The sequence below is a fragment of the Danio rerio genome, chromosome 5, assembly GCF_052040795.2.
Source record: "Danio rerio strain M-AB ecotype USA chromosome 5, GRCz13ab, whole genome shotgun sequence".
NCBI lineage: Eukaryota > Metazoa > Chordata > Actinopteri > Cypriniformes > Danionidae > Danio > Danio rerio.
In genome coordinates this window covers 55,991,900-56,010,264 of record NC_141025.1, presented here as the reverse complement: position 1 = coordinate 56,010,264, position 18,365 = coordinate 55,991,900, and the positions used below count along the sequence as shown (strand labels likewise).

Below are 18,365 nucleotides of genomic sequence, written 5' to 3'. Positions count from 1 at the left end.
AATAAACAAATAAAATTTACTTCTTTTTAGATGACTCATAAAAAGGTTACACTGTATAATGGAGTAAAAAATATATAAACTTTATTTTGTATATCTTGATTATATATAAAAACCAAGGTATAGGAATAATGTAGATTTTTTTTTTCTCCATTATACAATGTAACATTTTATATACAAAATGTATTTATTTTATCGCTACATTTAAACTATTTAAAATTTCTTGAGGGAAATAATTGTTTAAAATTGTTACTAATAAATTACATTATTGATATACAATTAATATTTATAACATAATACAAACCACATTCTACAGCCTAAACCAACTTTTCATTTATCTGATATTAAGTCATGAGAATCTGTTGGAGAAATAAAACTCAGCTGTTAATTTGTTTATAATACAGCTACCCAAGACTTTTTTTTCAGAACTAAAAATAGAAAAAAAATATGCAAATAATGTTCTATTTCCTCCACAGGCTGATTGTTTCAATTCATAAGACCTCACTGTATGCATATGCATATTAATTTTGTTTTGCCTTTACATTTGTTTTATTTTATTTTATTTTTGACTCTCAAAGTGCCAGTACCTACTAGCTTGATGATTCACCAACCCGCATGGTTTCAACTAAAAGTTTAACTAAAGAAAGAAAAGTCACATCAGTAATGGCCTAAAGGTGAGTAAATTAACAGCAAATCTAGATTTATAAGTGAACTATCGATTTAAGATTTATTTTCAAGAATTTAACAACAGTTGTTTGAACCTGAATTATTGGGTTCCACCACCACTACCCAAAAAACGAAATGATTTTTAAATTCGGACATCCAAGTGTGTGTGTGTGCAATTTTTTTTATTTTTTTTTTTGGCTAAATTAAAGTTACACTTTGGAAATAGGCTCATTTGCCACTCCCCTGAGTTTTACCATTTTTGAATCCATTTAGCAGATCACATGAGTCTGGTGGGGGCACTTTATCATTTAATCAGTTTAGACCAGCATGTGTCAGATTCAGATCAGCATCTCACTCAAAAATGACCCAAGAGATGTGATAAGCTTCCTATTTAAAGCTTGACAATTCTGTAGTGTACATCATGTACTAAGAATGATGATAAATGAGAAGTTGCTATTTTCTAGCTGATATGGCTAGGAACTCTCATTCTGGTGTAATAGATACGGAAGTTTGCTGCCGTACCATGGCTAAAACAGGCGCAATGATATTGGGCAGTGCCTGAAAATAGTCCTAAACCAGGTAACATCAAACCGACACATGCTTCCAGTGCCACCAGGTGGTCAAGTAAGTTATATTGATGCAAGTTAGCCAATTTTCAACGATTAATTGGAAAAAAACAAATAATAATAAGAATCTATTTTCAAGGTCAGGAGAGAAGCATAAAGGCAGTTGCACTTCACAGGAACATGAACACTTTCAAATGGCGTTAAAAGTGTAACATACTATATTTATAAGGTATAAATTACCCAGAAATGTAATTTCTGTCTTCATGTAATGATGTATTTGCAGCCGCAAAATCACACATGAGCTGACCACGAGCTACCGTGCACGCAGCATGCCAATGAAGGCTACTTTAGTGAACAGAAGCTGCATAGGCTGTGAATAACATATATTAAAGTTGTAAATAACATTCAGTTTTTTGCACAGAACGATCGTTTGACAGCCAAGCTGAAAGAACGATTTGCATGTGTGTGTTTTATCACAGGAACAGCAGCTATGAGCCGCACTAGGAAGTAAAAAATTAACTGGCGGCACATCCTTTAAATAATCAATCGCATTTTACGATTATGATAATGACAAGCATTTGATTTGTTTCTTCTTTCATAGCTAACACAGTGTTGTGCATGTGAATAAATGTTTTACAGTGTCAGTATAGCTATTCTAGCTTATATAATGTTGAACATAATGCAAGAAGAAATCTGATAAACACAAATAAACACAAATGTCTGATTTTACAAGGGAAACAAATGGTCTAATAAGCACATGTCTCAAACATAATAACTGAACTTTATAATTATTTTGATGTCACCATTTTACTGTGAATTAACAAACAGGACATATTGAAAGTCTGTTCAAGTCTACCATGATGACTATACAAAATTTAGCATTTTAAGCAACAGTAGACCTACACACAGGCCTAATATCATGCTAATGGTCTAATCTGATTCAATGATTTATGCTAAGCTAAACAAAAAGTACAACTGCCAGACCCGGAGAATGAGTACAAAAATGGTAAAACTACACTGTTTAACTGTTGGGGAGTGTAAAAAAAGTGTTCCCTTAAAGAATAGGTTGTTTTCACATGACGTCATTAATGACGCATGAGTCTCAGATGGAGGAGGAGAAGAAGTGATTCTTCTACATGGGATTCACTATCAGGACGTCAAAATGTTCAATGTTGTTTAAATGAGCCAAAATGAGAAATGCCGAACAGCTTTTATAGACTTTCAAATTTTTGTACTTATGAAGGAGGAAAAGTTCAAGAAACTGACTGAAAAACAAAAGAAAAGGCGGCATGTAATAAAAAAATTCTTAATACATCCATGAGTAACGTTACAAGCTTTTTTGAATGTGATAATTTGTTTGACAGCACTTATAAAGATTATATACAGGTCTAGCTGTGTGTAAGGCCAGACGGAATCGGAGGAAGTTTTTTGCTATATCTGCGGAGAATTTTAGTAAAAATCTGCGGATTTCTGCGGAAATATTTTGGGAGCATCCACCGGAGTATCATAATTACAACCTTAATATAATAAATAAAAAGTAATAAATTACTGATTAAAAACTGAATAAATTCAGATTTACACATTTACTCAAGTAAATAAACAGAATTAATAATGGGCTAAAAATCAGCAGAAATCTGCGGAATTCCATGTGGGCCTAGCTGTGTATAAACATGCTAATGTGGTATATAATAATCAGATACAAACACAAATACACTTACACAAAATCCAGGAGAATATAAACAACGTACCCTGCCATGTAATCGCTGCAATGAAATCTCAGTCTTGTCTTGCAATAATCCAAGTCTTTACTGGCGTTTTGGTGAAATAAACAACAATAACGTGAACAAAAAATGCGCAGCAACAGCGGTGAATGTTTGTAGATAGTAAGTTTATTGACCGAACAAAAAAAGAAATGCAAAATTAAACGGTTAATATACTTAAGCTCTTTCCCCCTTTACAAAAATAAATGAATAAATAATAATGAAGACTACGTGCATGTCCATGCTTTGGTATGCTTTCATCTGTTATTTAGTGATGTCTGAAACATATCCGCATGAGGAAAAAAAACTATAGTAATTTATAATAAACATGTTTTTGAATCACATAGTAAAGTGTATAATGTGTACAACTCTGTTAATGAATGCTACCGAATACTGTAGCATAGCAAACTGATAAACTGCAATAAATACTATAACATTAGTGTAAACTGTGGTGCATTGTTATGGTATATAATTATAGCACAGAAAATTGAAGCCTCTGGAATTTCTTTATTTCTACAGTCGTGTTGTACCACAGCTATAATTACTACGACAGTTTAATTCAAGTAATTATCTATAGTATGCTTCCAAACACTTTAGTATTTTTTTCATACGACATAGTTTATACAGTATCTACCGCCATGATGACAGGCAAATATACTTTAGTTCAGTAGAAAACTCAGCCCTCTTCATGATATAATGATCATGCATAACATATGTGGTTATTTGCTATTTAGATCTCCTTCTAAATATGGTATAAATGTCAAAAATACTGCCTTTCCTCTTTGTCTCTCATTCAGTTTTTAACTTCCTGCCCTGAATTTTGCGTGTCACCGGAACCACGTGATTGCAAACAACCTACAGGCTAAAACATGAGCATTATATCATCAGTTTACTTTGAATGGACAGCAGTCTGATGCTAACATACCAGGTATGAACTACTTCATAAAATGTATTTGCAATCTGATTGTAATCCAGGCAGTTTAAACCATTTAAATTAAATGTTTTTTAATAAATTGGACTGCTTTCTGATCAGTTAAAGGGCCCCTTTTAATCCCAGTTTCTTTGCAAATCCTGTTCTGTGAACATGTTTATTTCTGCTTCCACAGAAATGTTTATACAAGCCTGTCAATTAATTCAGAGGGCAAGGAAAACCACACTCATACATTATGTTGTGGCGGGCCTCAAAATCTATGTGATTTGTATCCTATTTTAACGTCAAGAAATAAAAAAAGGAGACTTGTTGTATCACTCTAATGTGACAGTGTAATAACACAGTTCTGTACAAACAGCTTCCAAAAGTTGATTTGGCATCATAGGTGCCCTTTAAATTGCCTAATGTACGCAGGACATGTGAAAGTACACATATTTAGATTCAACCTAAACTGAACAATCTAGTTAAGTACTATACAGTGGCTCTTTATGAACTCTAATGACATCACAAGGAAATGACAGCTGAAAAAAAAAAGAAATTGCAGGGCACATTTCATTGCAATGAGCCTTCAACACCCTCCTCTCCTTTTACAAAGGAAATTAAACACCCAATCAGGTTCTGCCACTCAAATGTGATCACTCACTATCAGACAGAAACTAGGGCTGAGCTGCAGATTATCCAGCAAGGGCCACTGTATAGCTTCTTCTGAGGGACCCACCTTATGCAGTTCAATGGTATCGATCCACTGCTGTCGGAGCAAAGGATGTTCAGCCCTCAGGTACCAGATGCTGTCGTTCACACTGATGTCAAATCGGCATTCATCAAACTCATGAGGCTAAAAGAAAAAGCAAACATAACAGATTATAGTAAAAAACTAGTCGGAAAATGAAAAAAAAAAAAAAGTGTATGAGCAGATTGTAATCAATATTGTGTACGATCATATTTTTAGAGCTACTTTTCCTGCTGTTCCTGATTAACAACTTCCGCGTAAAACCACAGATTTGCATCTATTGAATAGGTCAGCGGATGGCAGATTACAACAGTAAAACAAAAACTGCTGACCAGCTCATACACAAATCTAGGGGAAACCAACAGCTATAAGCTTAAAGTATAGTGCACAAATTAGATCTTAGAACTTGCATCTTTGCCAGCTCAACAATTTGCTAAACCGCTGTTTTGTACATGCTTAAGTACTACCTTGGAAGTTTTAGCAAATGAATATACATGAGTCAAGTCAACTACGCGAGTCTAACTGTCAGATCAAGTATTAAAGATGTCTACACATACTTAGAAACTCTGAATCAACACAACAGCAATATGTTTTATTAAATGGTGAATATATACATTTTTCTAGGCCACTACTTTACTTTAGGTGCTTTTAAAGAAGTGGTAGTGATTGGTGATGGCTATAACTAATAATAGGAGTAGTTTTGGAAACAGACTGGCGATTTTGATTACTCTCAGGAACAGCTCTTATCAGAGACAGAGCAGTGATCAAGGCCAGAAGAGTTTCTGAACTCAAGCAGTCTTTGAGAAACAGCTGTTATCATCAGTTCATCACTGTCTTCTCCTCCTCAAACACACTGAAATCAACCAAACGCAAACATTCCAGAGGGGACTCTGGGATCAGACTGACTTCAAAGACTTCCAAGGTTTTCAAGCCTTGTTTAAAGCCTGGGTTTCACAGACATGCATCCCAACTGGACTCTGACAAACATTATTTTAGATCCTGATCTACACCCAAACTGTTTGTGATCTTTAACCAAGTTCACTTTTCCATACAAAAGAACATCCTTTATAAACACTATGACGTCTTCTGGGATGGAAGCACTGTGGAAGTAAGGGCAGCACAGCTGAACAGGTTTACTTTCTTTACACGCGTTCATTTTTATTGGAACAGGAAAACTGCTCCCAGATTTTCTTTTCACAATGAGTTATGTGATATGCACCATCACAGGACGTTCCTGTCGTTCTGCTCTCCTGTTCTAATCCTCAAGACTACTTCAAATCCCTCAATACCAGAACAATGTAGCAATAGTGTGTCGAGCTAAAAGACATAGTGCGCTACAATGCGGCTTTGTTGGAAGTTTCCATGTAGTTTTACTGCCAAAAACTCTGCACCTGAACCACCTGCACTGCTTGAAGAAGTCCAGCTCAATGACATACAGCAACATAAATTAAATAAACTGACAAAGTAAAATAGCAATTGTTTAACACTAGTTTTTACAAGATTTGGACAAAAACTAGATTGTTTTGACTCTGCTGACTGGAAACTTGAACTTTTGTGCAAGTTAGAGTTCTGATAAAAATAAAACTCCCTGATAAGCGGGGTCTTGTTAATATATGTAGCACAATAGATAATTGAAAAGTTGTTTTAAAGTATCTTCATGTTTAGAGAGGAAAATGAAAGCGTTGATGCTAAAAATGGATCAGTTATGAAATTGTTGATGTCGACTTTAAAGCAGCCCTATGAAGATAACAATATGGTTATGTAGATCTCTGGTTTAATGTTGATTCATATACATAAAATTAAAAGTTCATGAATTATGAAACTGCATCTCTGTTGAACTGCTTTATAGTTTACACTAAAGACAGTAGTGCCTTTATTCAGTCCAGTCAGTTTAACGTTGATTCAACTCACTTGTCATCCTTGTAAACGAACATTTTAGGATATTAAAAAGAAAAACCCTGCATGTAAACATGAAAAAGTACATTTATGACCGAGGCCATTTCTTAACACAATAAGAAAACATAGAAAAAACACTCCCAGTGTCCGTGTATTTGTGTTTGCACTTGGTGAACAGAGGTAAAGAGTGGCAAACCGACAACCTTTACTAGAGTTACGCAACATATTGAATATAATACTATTATCACAATAATAGTATATGCTTTATCCATATCACAGAGAAGTGCATTAAATTTAATTAACTTTATGTGCCAAGCATTTGTGTGTTGCATACATAGGTTGTTTATCCAATTTGGGACTACAGTGGTCACTCTGCATTATGGAGTTTACCTTTCACAGCCTTATAGTTTCGCAGATTTTTTAGCGCAGTTTGACTTTTTATTTTTTATCTATTTTTTTTTTTTTACAGTGCATTGATTGTGTTCTGCGTCCTGATGGGCTTTAGACCAATGTCAATCAGTCTTCTTTGTGCCGTGTCTCCTGCACAAAACAGAATGCGTTCAGCATTCCACCACCAAAATGACAAAAATCTTTAATAGCTAGCAGCGTGGCTCTGAAGTGCTGTACTTCAAGTTTTCACCCCAACAAACCCCATAATGTAAAGAAAACATTCCACACTGTCAAAGGCACCCATGGTAGCACCCAAAAGGCAGAGGAAGATCCTAACCAGTGCACAAAAAGTTAGACTTCTGGACATGCTAAAGAAAGGTGGAAGTTATGTGGCTGTAGGGCGCCATTACGGAATAAATGAATCTTTGGTGGTTCGTAACATAAAGGAGGAAAAAACAGAACTGTTTAAACAAGACAGCGGCAGGCTTATCACCCTGCAGCCCAAGACTGATTACTCACTGAAGCTAAGCAGGGCTGAGCCTGGTCAGTACCTGGAAGGGAGAATACATGGGAAAACTTGGTTGCTGTTAGAGAGGCTAGCAGGGGGCGCTCAACCTAGGTTCTATGCGAGTCCTAATGCCCCAGTAAAAGTGAAGGGGACGCTATACTGTCAATGGGCGCCGTCTTTCGGATGAGAAGTTAAACCGAGGTCCTGACACTCTGTGGTCATTCAAAATCCCATGGCACTTCTCGTAAAGAGTAGGGGTGTAGCCCCTGTGTCCTGGCCAAATCCCTCAATCGGCCTTTACGATCATGGCCTCCCAATCATCCCCATCCACTGAATTGGCTCTATCACAGTCTCTCCACTCTACCTACAGTTGGTGTGTGGTGAGCACACTGGCGCTGTTGTCCTGTGGCTGCCGTCGCATCATCCAAGTATATGCTGCACACTGGTGGTGGTGTGAAAAGACCACCCTCATGATTGTGATGCCTTTTGGGTGTATGGCCAACATTACACTACTAACAAGGGAGAAAAGTGTGAAAATGTTAATGCCTGTCTGAGAAAAGTGTATAAAGTGTGTAGTTAGGGGTTTTACAGCCTTCAAACATCTACAGTAATTGTAAAAAATGAAGCTGACTACTTTGTGGATATCGGCTATTGCGGGTTATTTTTATAATGTAACCCCTGTGATTAAAAAGAAACTACTGTATACTATCTTTATCATCATTACTTTACATCATGGTTTTCTGGGGAATCTAACAGTATTTAAATACAGAAATGACTCATCATTTTAAAAGTATGTTTAAATATAATAATATTTAATAATATGTTTTAATATAATAAATAATCAAATTCTGCAATGTTACTATTGCAGATACACACATTGCAATATATGCTCAATCGATATATTGATACACCACCCACCCCCCCCCCCCCCCCCCACACACACACACACACACCCCCGACACATCAAAAAATCTATCTGTCGTAACCGACAATTAAATAGCACTGTAATATGGATTGTGTTACTACAGTAAACAATGTTTCAGCAGTTTTCTGCTTCAGTGTTGTGGAGAATGACAGCAATGTTAAAACCAGTTGAAATGTCTTTAGGCTTTAAACTAGTTTAATAAGTGGTTAGTATTAGAGAGCTCTGTAATTAACTCAAGCATTGCTCAATGGACCACAGAGCTGGTCAGTGTTCTTCTAAAGCACACTGCTGGTTCAACACCTTCCAGATCTTCCCTTTTCAAATGCGGCTTGGTGTTTTGCTTTTGCTGCATTTGGTGACGCATCTCATTTACAAAAGAATGTCAGTTTATCAGTTTTACAAATTGTTAGAGGCAAAAAGTCTCCCTCAATAAAAATTTGCTGTGCTAGCAGGAAAAAGGTTAGCAACATCAAAAAATTTAAGCAACAGTACAGTGGTTTCCCCAGTAGTATTTATTTCCATGTCAATTACTGAAATAATAGTAATGTATTATAAATATAGTCATTATTTGCGACAGATTCCCATTAACTGAAGATTTGTTGTACAACACATGGGATGAAAACTATGCTTAATTTTTTAAGCATGTTAAACTCACGACTTTGGATGAAAACATGTAGGCCCAATTGCCCTTATTCTTCATGTATGAGTGGGTTCTGCCATTGGAATTTTTTTGGCTTGACACTTCCGGTCTCATTAACTTCCATTGATTTTTTAGACGTTAAAAACAGCTTGTGCTGCTGCTTGATGTTGCAAACAGATATGAACCAACTATATTCTTCTTCTTTTTATGTATAGTCATGGACACACGTGTTTGTAAAGAAAGAAGTTTGACCGTTTTCTGCCGTTTATTATTCCTAGTCATTTCTCTCAAAGGAAAATCGGAAATTCTAAAACAACCACGATTGAAGAATAAGGTCAATACCAATTGTATTTTATATACCTACCACTTCCTACAGTGGCAGAAAGAGCTTAACATGCTAAAATTTAAGAAAACACATACAATTACAAAAACACCAGCAAATTAAGAAAATATCTTTATCGGTTTGCAAAAAAAAAAAAAAACATGCATATCAATGGAACACAATGGAAAAGTTTCAAAAGGGCCCAAAAAGGTGAATGAACCAGCTGAGAAATGTTTATTGTCTCATGACTATTGCTCAGTAAAGTTTCAGGTGATCTTTGAAAAGTACGTTTTTTATTTATTTTAACATCCTGATTACACACTTCCCTTGACTTTTGTATACTATTAGCCTCAAGTAACCCTAACCTAAATAGTCGGGGAAACGTTGTGATCAGTGCAATTTGCATGTTTTGTGAGAAAATGCAGCACGTTTTTCTTATTTGTTCGCGTTTTTTGTAATTGCATGTGATTTCTTAAATTGCTGAGCTTTAAGCTCTTTGGCTACTGTATCTTCCTCTGTATCTGCCTATTCTGTCAAGGTATCATGTAGTGTTATCAGAATGTAAAATATGTTGTGTAAAATCTTAATCCCACTAGCAGCAACTTTGTAGTAGGTCTACAGCATGGCGAATACAAGCGGCCTCTGCAGGAGCTAAGAGAGGATCACGTGAGCTCTACTGGTGCTCCTATTGTCTGTGGTTCATTCTTCATTTGTATAAAAGTTTTCAACTTTGTTGTGTCACTCGTAGACGGAGGTTACTGAAAGTCGCTCACTCTCCGTTGAAATGAACTTGTCGGTTTGCTGCTGTGAGTTGATTGTAGTGTGAATTTTGGCTTGATAGGTTATTTAACCATTATTGTAAAAAAAAATTATATTTTTGATATTAAAAAAGTTTGGGGAGTTTGGGGGACCAGTTAAAAGGGCTTCTATTCTGTCTATTTGCACCCAAAAAAGGGAGGAAAAACTAGTGTAAATTTGGCAAGAGTATCGCAGCTTTGCTCATGTAGCGTAAGGGCGGAGCTATCGGTTGCACATGTTGGATAACTTTATTTATTTTGGATGGTGAAAGCAAAATTCTCCTACGAGAGTAATTATAGCACCTCCCGATGGTGAATGCGGTGAGACTAAGGGCAGGTATTATTTGATGCTTCGGTCATTTATTTCACTGATTTGGAGACCGTCAAAGGTCTTTAGGGAAACCGTTTGAATTTCCGCTTAGTAAAAAAACATTATTGTGCCATTTGGGACGACACTACATACATATACTATGCTGTTGAGTGTGTAAGTGCATCAGTACATAGTGGATAAGTGCATGATGTATAGAGTGCCATCTTAGATGCAGCTAATGTCATAAGGTGTTAATATTAAGTTAGATTTAGGTTGTGATGTCAGGTGACCAAAATTTCAAACCAGCATCTAAGGACAAAGATATTTTGATGTCCAATAATGGCTTCAAATGACGATGATATTTGGTTGATTTTAAGTTGTTAGAAAGTGACCAAAATCCAACGTCAAGCCAACATCTTAAACCAATATCATATTGACGTCAAATACTGACATTTATTCATCAGGTATGGCAACCAAAATCCAGCGTCTGATAGATTTCATAGTGGTAACATCAACACAACGTCAAGCTGTATTATCATTAGACGTTGATATTGACGTTGACCTGACTTTGAGTTCTCAACCTGATTTTGATTTCCAAATAAAATGAAACGTCCATGACGTTGGGGTACAACGTCAATCTTACATCATGTTGACGTCCTTTGTCTGCTGGGTAATTAAGGCCATTTCGGTCATCATACATACGTCATCTTCTCATCAGTGACATGCATCTAAACAGTTACTGGGTCAATGTGTGTAAAGATTTTGGACATTTTCTTGGACACTTAACGCTTCCCAACAGTTTGATGTGGCGATTTACCATCTATGTATGATTTGACAGGACTGATTTTGTTAATTTCTATAGACAATAAAAATAAAGTAGTGACTGGAGGTTGAAGGAAAATAGTAGAGTTAAAGTACAGATACTGAACTAAAAATTTACTAAAAAAAGGGAAAGTAAAAGTACACATTTATAAAACTACTCAGTAATTTACAATTCCAGAGAAAAACTACGCAATTACAGTAATTTGAGTATTTGTATTTAGCTACTTTACACCACTGAGTATGATTTTCCAAAAATATTATACTTCGCTACATTTGAAATCATATCAGTTACTGAGTAAAAAATACATATATACAAAAGCAATGCAAAAAAAAAAGCCCAGAAACCAAGTCACTGCAATAGCAGAGTGAGAAAAATAATCTGCAAATAAAATAGTTTGACAATTTACTGTTGCTGGAGTTGGATGTATTGCCGGATTTTAGAAAGTTTATCAGCAAAATGCCTGTTAACCCTAGCAATGACAAGGTAAGGTCCTGTATATGGCTCATTAATAATTTTAGCTATGTCTGTGCCCTTATAGGTGTAATATAGAACTTTATGATACAGAAAATAAATAAGTAACACGTGGAAAGCTTCGAATGCTTAGTATAAACATACCTCTGATCTGCTGTTTAATTTATTCATGTAATGTTGCACTTGTTAGACTATAAACACATGGGCAAAGCATTCAATATAGCCTGAAATGATTACATTGTATATAGTTGCCATAACAACTTCAAGGGATAGTAGATGTGAATTTGTTCATATTGTTAAATAGGATAATCTGTAAAAATATTTTAAATAATTAGGTGTTCTTTTGTTATTGGTCTTTAATTAAGATTGTTTATTCAAAGAAAACCAACTAATTAAAGATATCGCCTTGTCCCTTTTGAGAAATAGTTGCTCTCTACTCATCAGTACATTTTTAATAAGGTTATTTTTACTTTTACTTGAGTAGATTTATAGACCTGTAACTTTACTTTTAATTAAGTAAAGTTTTTTGGAAGTAACAATACTTTTACTTGAGTAGAAGATTTTATTACTCTTTCCACCTCTGGTAGTTAATAACAAAATATATACCACGTGACCTTGCATTGTTTACATGTCACTTCTCATGTGTGTTTGGTTGTAAGACGTAGTTTGTGGACCAAGACAAAGTTGTCGTCGATTCTTCCTATTCTGAAGTCATGCAGTGTGAAACCCCCTGCTGCAGATACATCTTGCAGTGTGAACACAGCAGCGACAGAACGCTAGCCCAGATAGTCAGACAGTGTGAAAACATCTGTGATGCCACTACTTTGAAAACCATGTATTCTGAACTCAGCATAAGGTCTATTGGCTGTTAAGGCTAAAAAAAAAAAAAAGTAGAGACGTGGTCATGCAGGATGTTTATTATGGATGATTTGTCTTTTCAAAGTACCCTTGTATTTTACAATCAACCTCACCTTCTTCTGTCCAACAGAATAGCCGGATTGAAACAATCAGGCTATTCAAGAGAAACCCCCAAAACAAGTAGGACAGCTTCCCGCTTACTACAGCAGATGGATAAACAGTACATCACGAGCAGGAAGCTTTACAGTTAAAATATTTTCACACTGTTCTTCATATCAACAACTGGCATCAGTGCGAAATCAAGATACCACAATCAAGAAAAGCTCTTGACAACCATACAGACAAATATAACAGGATGTCTTACTGTGATGACAGCCTTGCTGAGACAGATGGACCCTCTACAGCCGTACTCCTTCTCATCTGCTGATCTGTAGTAACTGAGAATATTGCCCTTCAGCGCAATCCAGCGGTCCTGCCAGCCATGAATGTAGTTTGTCCACTGGAGATGAACAAAGAGATAGTTTACTCATATCATGCTTTATATCATGTGGTTTACGCTTATCTCTCAAACCCTCAAACTTGTAGCAACTTAAAGATAAAACATTGCTGAAGGTTGAAGCTTTTAAAGTTCAACGGGAGACTTCACCTAGTAATTATCCAATTCCAGATGGGTTACTTTAGTTTAAGTTCCACAACACAACTTATAGGAGTTGAATGCTCTTTCAAAAAAACAAACAAAAAAAAAAACAAAGGGAGAGTTCATAAAAATGAATTTATTGTATATTGTAGTTAAAGGGATAGTACGCTCAAAAATAAACATTATTGACTCTCCCTTTACTTGTTTTAAACCTTTTCTGAGTTTCTTTCTTCTGTTGAATACAAATAAAGATATTATGAAGAAAGCTGTAAACCTGTAACCGTTGACTTCTATAGTATTTGTTTTTCAGATGTCAACTGTTATAGGTTTTCAGCTTTCTTCAACATATCTTCTTGTGTGTTCAACAGAAGAAAGAAAAGTATATAGGTTTGAAACCACTTGAGGGAGAGTCAATAACGAGAAAATTGTCATTTTTGGGTAAACTATCCATTTAATTTTGGTCACTGTAAGACCATCCAAGATGTAGGTGACTTGGTGATTCAAAAAAAAAAAAAAAAAAACTACCATAGTCACTCTAAGACCATCCAAAATGTGGTTGACTTGGAGATTCATAAAACTACCATGGTCACTCTAAGACCATGCAAAATGTAGATGACTTAGAGTGACCGTGGTAGTTTTTATGAATCTCCAAGACCATCCAAAATGTAGGTGACTTGAAGATTAATAAAAACTACCAGAACTTTGAGAGTAAAATAAAAAAGCATACAGGCAATACAAAACTAATATCAATCATAATTCCTCATTATACATTAAGGTCTTCTGAAGTGAAATTCAATCCACCTTTGCATTTGTTAGTTTTTAAAACATTGATTATGCTCATGTGATCTTTCAAAGATTCCCAAAGTTTAATTAAAATGTTATTCATACTATTTATATTAGTTTAAAAAAAAGGCTTCTGACCTAATTGTATTTGCACGTTTCACCAGTTTTCTGCTTCAGTGCTGTGGACAATGTTAAAACTAGTCTAAAAGTCTTTAGGCTTTAAACTAGTTTAATAAGTGGTTAGTATTAGAGAGCTCTGTAATTAACTCAAGCATTTCTCAATGACTCCACAGAGCTGGTCAGTGTTCTTGTAAAGCACACTGCTGGTTCAACACCTTCCAGATCTTTTCTTTCAAATGCGGTTTTGTGTTTTGCATTTAGCAACGCATCTCATTTACAAAAGAATATCACTGTTTATCAGCTTTACAAACTGGTAGACGCAAACAAGTGTCCTCAAATAAAAATTTGTTGTACTGGCAGGAAAAAGGGTTAGCAAAATAAAAAAAAGTAGAGCTACAGTGGTTTTCCCACTAGCATTTCTTTCCATTTCTATTACTGAAATAAAGGTAAGATTAATAATATAGTAATTATTTGTGATAGATTTCCATCAATTTATGATTTTGTTCTACAACACATCAGACAAAAGCTGTTTATTTTTTTGAACATGTTAAATTCACAACTTTGGATGAAAACATCTAGGCCCTATACTAATTATATTTCCTATTCCTACCCTTTCCTAGGGAGGCCTAGAGAGCTTATCATGCTGCAATTTAAGAAAACACATGCAATTACAAAAAAACCCCAGCAAATTAGGAAAAGTGATTTTTTTATCAGTTTGCAAATTCTCAAAATGCAAAATAAATAAATAAATAAAAAAGAGAGAGAACGCATGCACTGCATTTTCTCACAACACATGCAAAAGCATGGAACTACTGATTTAATGATTTATGTCAGCAACAATGGCTAAATTCATGGCATAAACAGTTCAAATTAATCATTCATACAATATATTATCAAAATTGAACTTTGACAAACAAAAAAACATAAGCATTCTAATTTTGTTTCAAGAGAAACTTTAAACACATCTATTAATACATTTTCTGAATAAAAAAAAAATACTTATTTTAAAATGGACATTCTATTTAAATGTTTTACATTCTTACATAAATCACAAATTGGTTTCCCTTACCCTTTCAGTAAACAAGAATGAGTTAGTCTTCTATTATTAATCTAACTTTTTGTTAATTTAACGCAATCAGATCTTATTTCAAAATAAAAACACATTCATTCTCAATTTAGTATTAGGCTCAAATTTGATAGAAATATTTGTGTAAAAGAAAGCTTGTGCAATGTGGATTAAAGGGAATAACAAAAATAAATATTGTTAAATAATGCACATTTATTTTAAATCCATAAAAATTAAAATATGATCAGGAGTCACATGTATTACTTTTGTTTTGCCTTCATAGGCTAGTTTTTTTTTTTTTTTTTTTTTTTACTTGTTAAAGTGATGGTAACCATAAGGGCTGCACGATACTGGAAAAATCGGACATTGCGATATATTATATTCTGTGACATGAAAATAATTTCTCCAGATGATTTAAACAGCCATTTGGAAAGATTGCATTCATTTAGATAGATTAGGATGATCAAATCTTTTCTATGCAGTGCGTTTGCATAATTTTTAGTGCATTACAAGCATGTGTAAACACAACAGAGCAAAGATAAATGTGAAATATCAGTGCTTGATGGTTTCTAACAACAATCTAACAGTATTAAGGTACAGAAATTAAACAATCAAACCTGAAATAACATGGTCATCATTGTAAAAAATATTTTAAAATAATAATATTTAACAATGTTGTTATCTTTTGAGCTTTAATAAATAATTTAATCCTGCGATGTGAATATTGTGGATACACACAATGTGATATCCATGCTCATTAAAATACACTGTGCAGACCTAGAAGCCATTGACTTACATTTTATGAATCACCAAGGACCAACATTTTAAATAAAAACCTTAATATATGGTTTTATTATGTAAAGGGGTAAGTGTGAAAAGTGAGGGGGAATGCCTAAAAGTGTGTGTAAATAAACAGCCAATTTCCGTGCTTTGTTGAACTACAGTAGGCTTCAAAATAGCAAATAGATGCATTTTAATGACACACATGAGCTTGAATATACAATTTATAGTAGGATTATTAGGAAGGTTATTTAGTTAAGTTTTGTAGTTGCATTCCAAAATGTAATTTGCATATTTTGAGATTCAAATAAAGAAACACATATAGTCTATACTTATATGACATTTTTATAAAGGCCATTCGTTTAAACACAACTCATCTAAATAAATAAATAAATAAATAAATAAACCTTCAAAAAGTAAATTTGAAATAAATAAATAAAAAAACAATGATATACATGGATATTATATGAAAGAATGAAGCTATCAAATTGTAATGGTTTGTTGTGAAAATTCTGTGAGGCTTCTACTGTTTTTGATTTTTTCAGCTGTGAATCCATTCACATTTCTTGCCTCTGAAGTTTTAATAAAATACTGAAGCAAAAGCAAGGATATGTGAGACTCAAGGACCGCTCGAATTGAATCAGTTACGATTTGTTTTACATCAACAGTCACTATAATTCACCTGATTCACAGAAACGATTCTTTTCAGAAGTCATTTTATTTACCGTTCAGGCATCGCCCGTGTGTTTGATTGTATTGGTGCGGCATAAATGCGCAATCAAAAACTTCCAGCAGGCTGCGACGCTTCAGCCACACATTAGCAAACGAAAGTAAGTTAACTAACTTTAATATCTGCAACACACAGTTTCACACTAGTGAACGTTGTAAAGGTGTATTGTTTTACAGTAGTCTCGTGTTTCTTAACTTACCTTACTGAGTTTGCCGCCGAGCTCGTCTAGCAGCTCAGACTCCGGGTCCAAATCCTCATCTGAACCCGAGGAACTGCAGTCTGACATCAGGAAAACTGAGGGGAAAACTCCGCGATAGTCGTGTTCCTAATATGTCTAGATCGTTTGAGAGTTTAGATAGCCAAAACACTAACTCGAAAATCGCTCACGGTTTGATGTAAACAGTGCCAGGTGCGATAGCCCATCCTACTGCCGTATCAACATCTGATCAAACTAATGACGACATGCAGCGGAAAGTTCAGTGTATCGATCGAGTTTGTCGAAAGTCCACGTTTGATCTTACCTCCAAAACAATGACCAGTCACGTGACCTGTGCTGCGATTGTAGTAAAACCTCAACACTGCACGTCTCCTGCAAAATACAATGTTGTTTTGTGATTCCGTGGCTGTTGTCGCCTGCACGCACACACTTTTCAGGTTTATCTTCTGGGTTTTAAAGTTTGGGCTTTTCAATATCACCCCCTTTCGGTAGTTAGAAGAATTACATATCTTTATCACAATCTTCATCTAACCCGACATAGAATCTTCTTCTAACCATAATCCTTATCACCTCCACTTGTTGATCATCTTTAGGTTTGCATTAAATAAATAAATAAATAAATAAATAAATAAATAAATAAATAAATAAATAAATGATAATAATAATAATAATAAAAGTAAATCTAAACATTTAAAAATAAGACATTATTATTATTATTCATAATAATAATAATAATAATAAAAGTAAATCTAAACATCTAAACATAAGACATTAATAGTAATAATATTAATAATAATAACAATATATATATTTTTTCAAATTTACCTCTTCTTTTTTATTTTTTACCAAACAATTAAAATTTAACAATTTACAAAAGCCAGGAGATGATAACAAACAAGAAAAAGAAAAAAAGTAAATGTTTGCATACATTAAATCACTTAACAGCTTTCTTATTTGTCAGATTATAATAAGTGTTTATATAAAGCTTAAATTCTGATTTCAAAATAATAAATAATAATCAATGTACTTGCTTTTGTGTACACTGAATCTTGCCAACAAAAGTAATAAATTGATCAAAAATACAATTAAATTGATCAAAAATTGTATAATGACCTGTTGAATGTAAGAAAACCAAATAAAACATTTTTAAAACAAAGTTGAAAACTGGGCATAACATTGATTTTAAATAATACTATTAGTAGTAGTCATAGCAGAAATAGCATTTTTGAGCACTAAGAAAATTAAGGTAATTTTTTTGCACATTTTCTTTTATAATTTTGTTTTTCCTTTTTATTTTGCAATAATAAAATAATTTTAGAATTTTGTATTTCATGTTTTTAATTTCATTTTGCCACAATAAAATAAAGTTTATTTTGTGTCTGGTCATATTTCATCCCAAAATAAAAAAAACAACAATATTTTTTTAAATAAAGAAAAGGAAA

The 18,365-nt window shown here is 34.2% G+C and overlaps 1 protein-coding gene across 2 annotated transcripts in view; it reads right to left on the bottom strand.

The window, feature by feature from the left end:
* Positions 1-17,049, bottom strand: part of cert1a (ceramide transporter 1a) — a 51,081-nt gene extending 34,032 nt beyond the window's left edge. For both annotated transcript variants that reach the window (NM_001017914.5, NM_001281872.2), the window contains 3 exon segments: positions 4,639-4,755; positions 12,955-13,089; positions 16,906-17,049. In NM_001017914.5, the coding sequence (NP_001017914.4) occupies positions 4,639-4,755; positions 12,955-13,089; positions 16,906-16,992 (339 nt within the window). In that variant the 5' untranslated portion in view covers positions 16,993-17,049.
* Between the last annotated feature and the right edge of the window lie 1,316 nt (positions 17,050-18,365).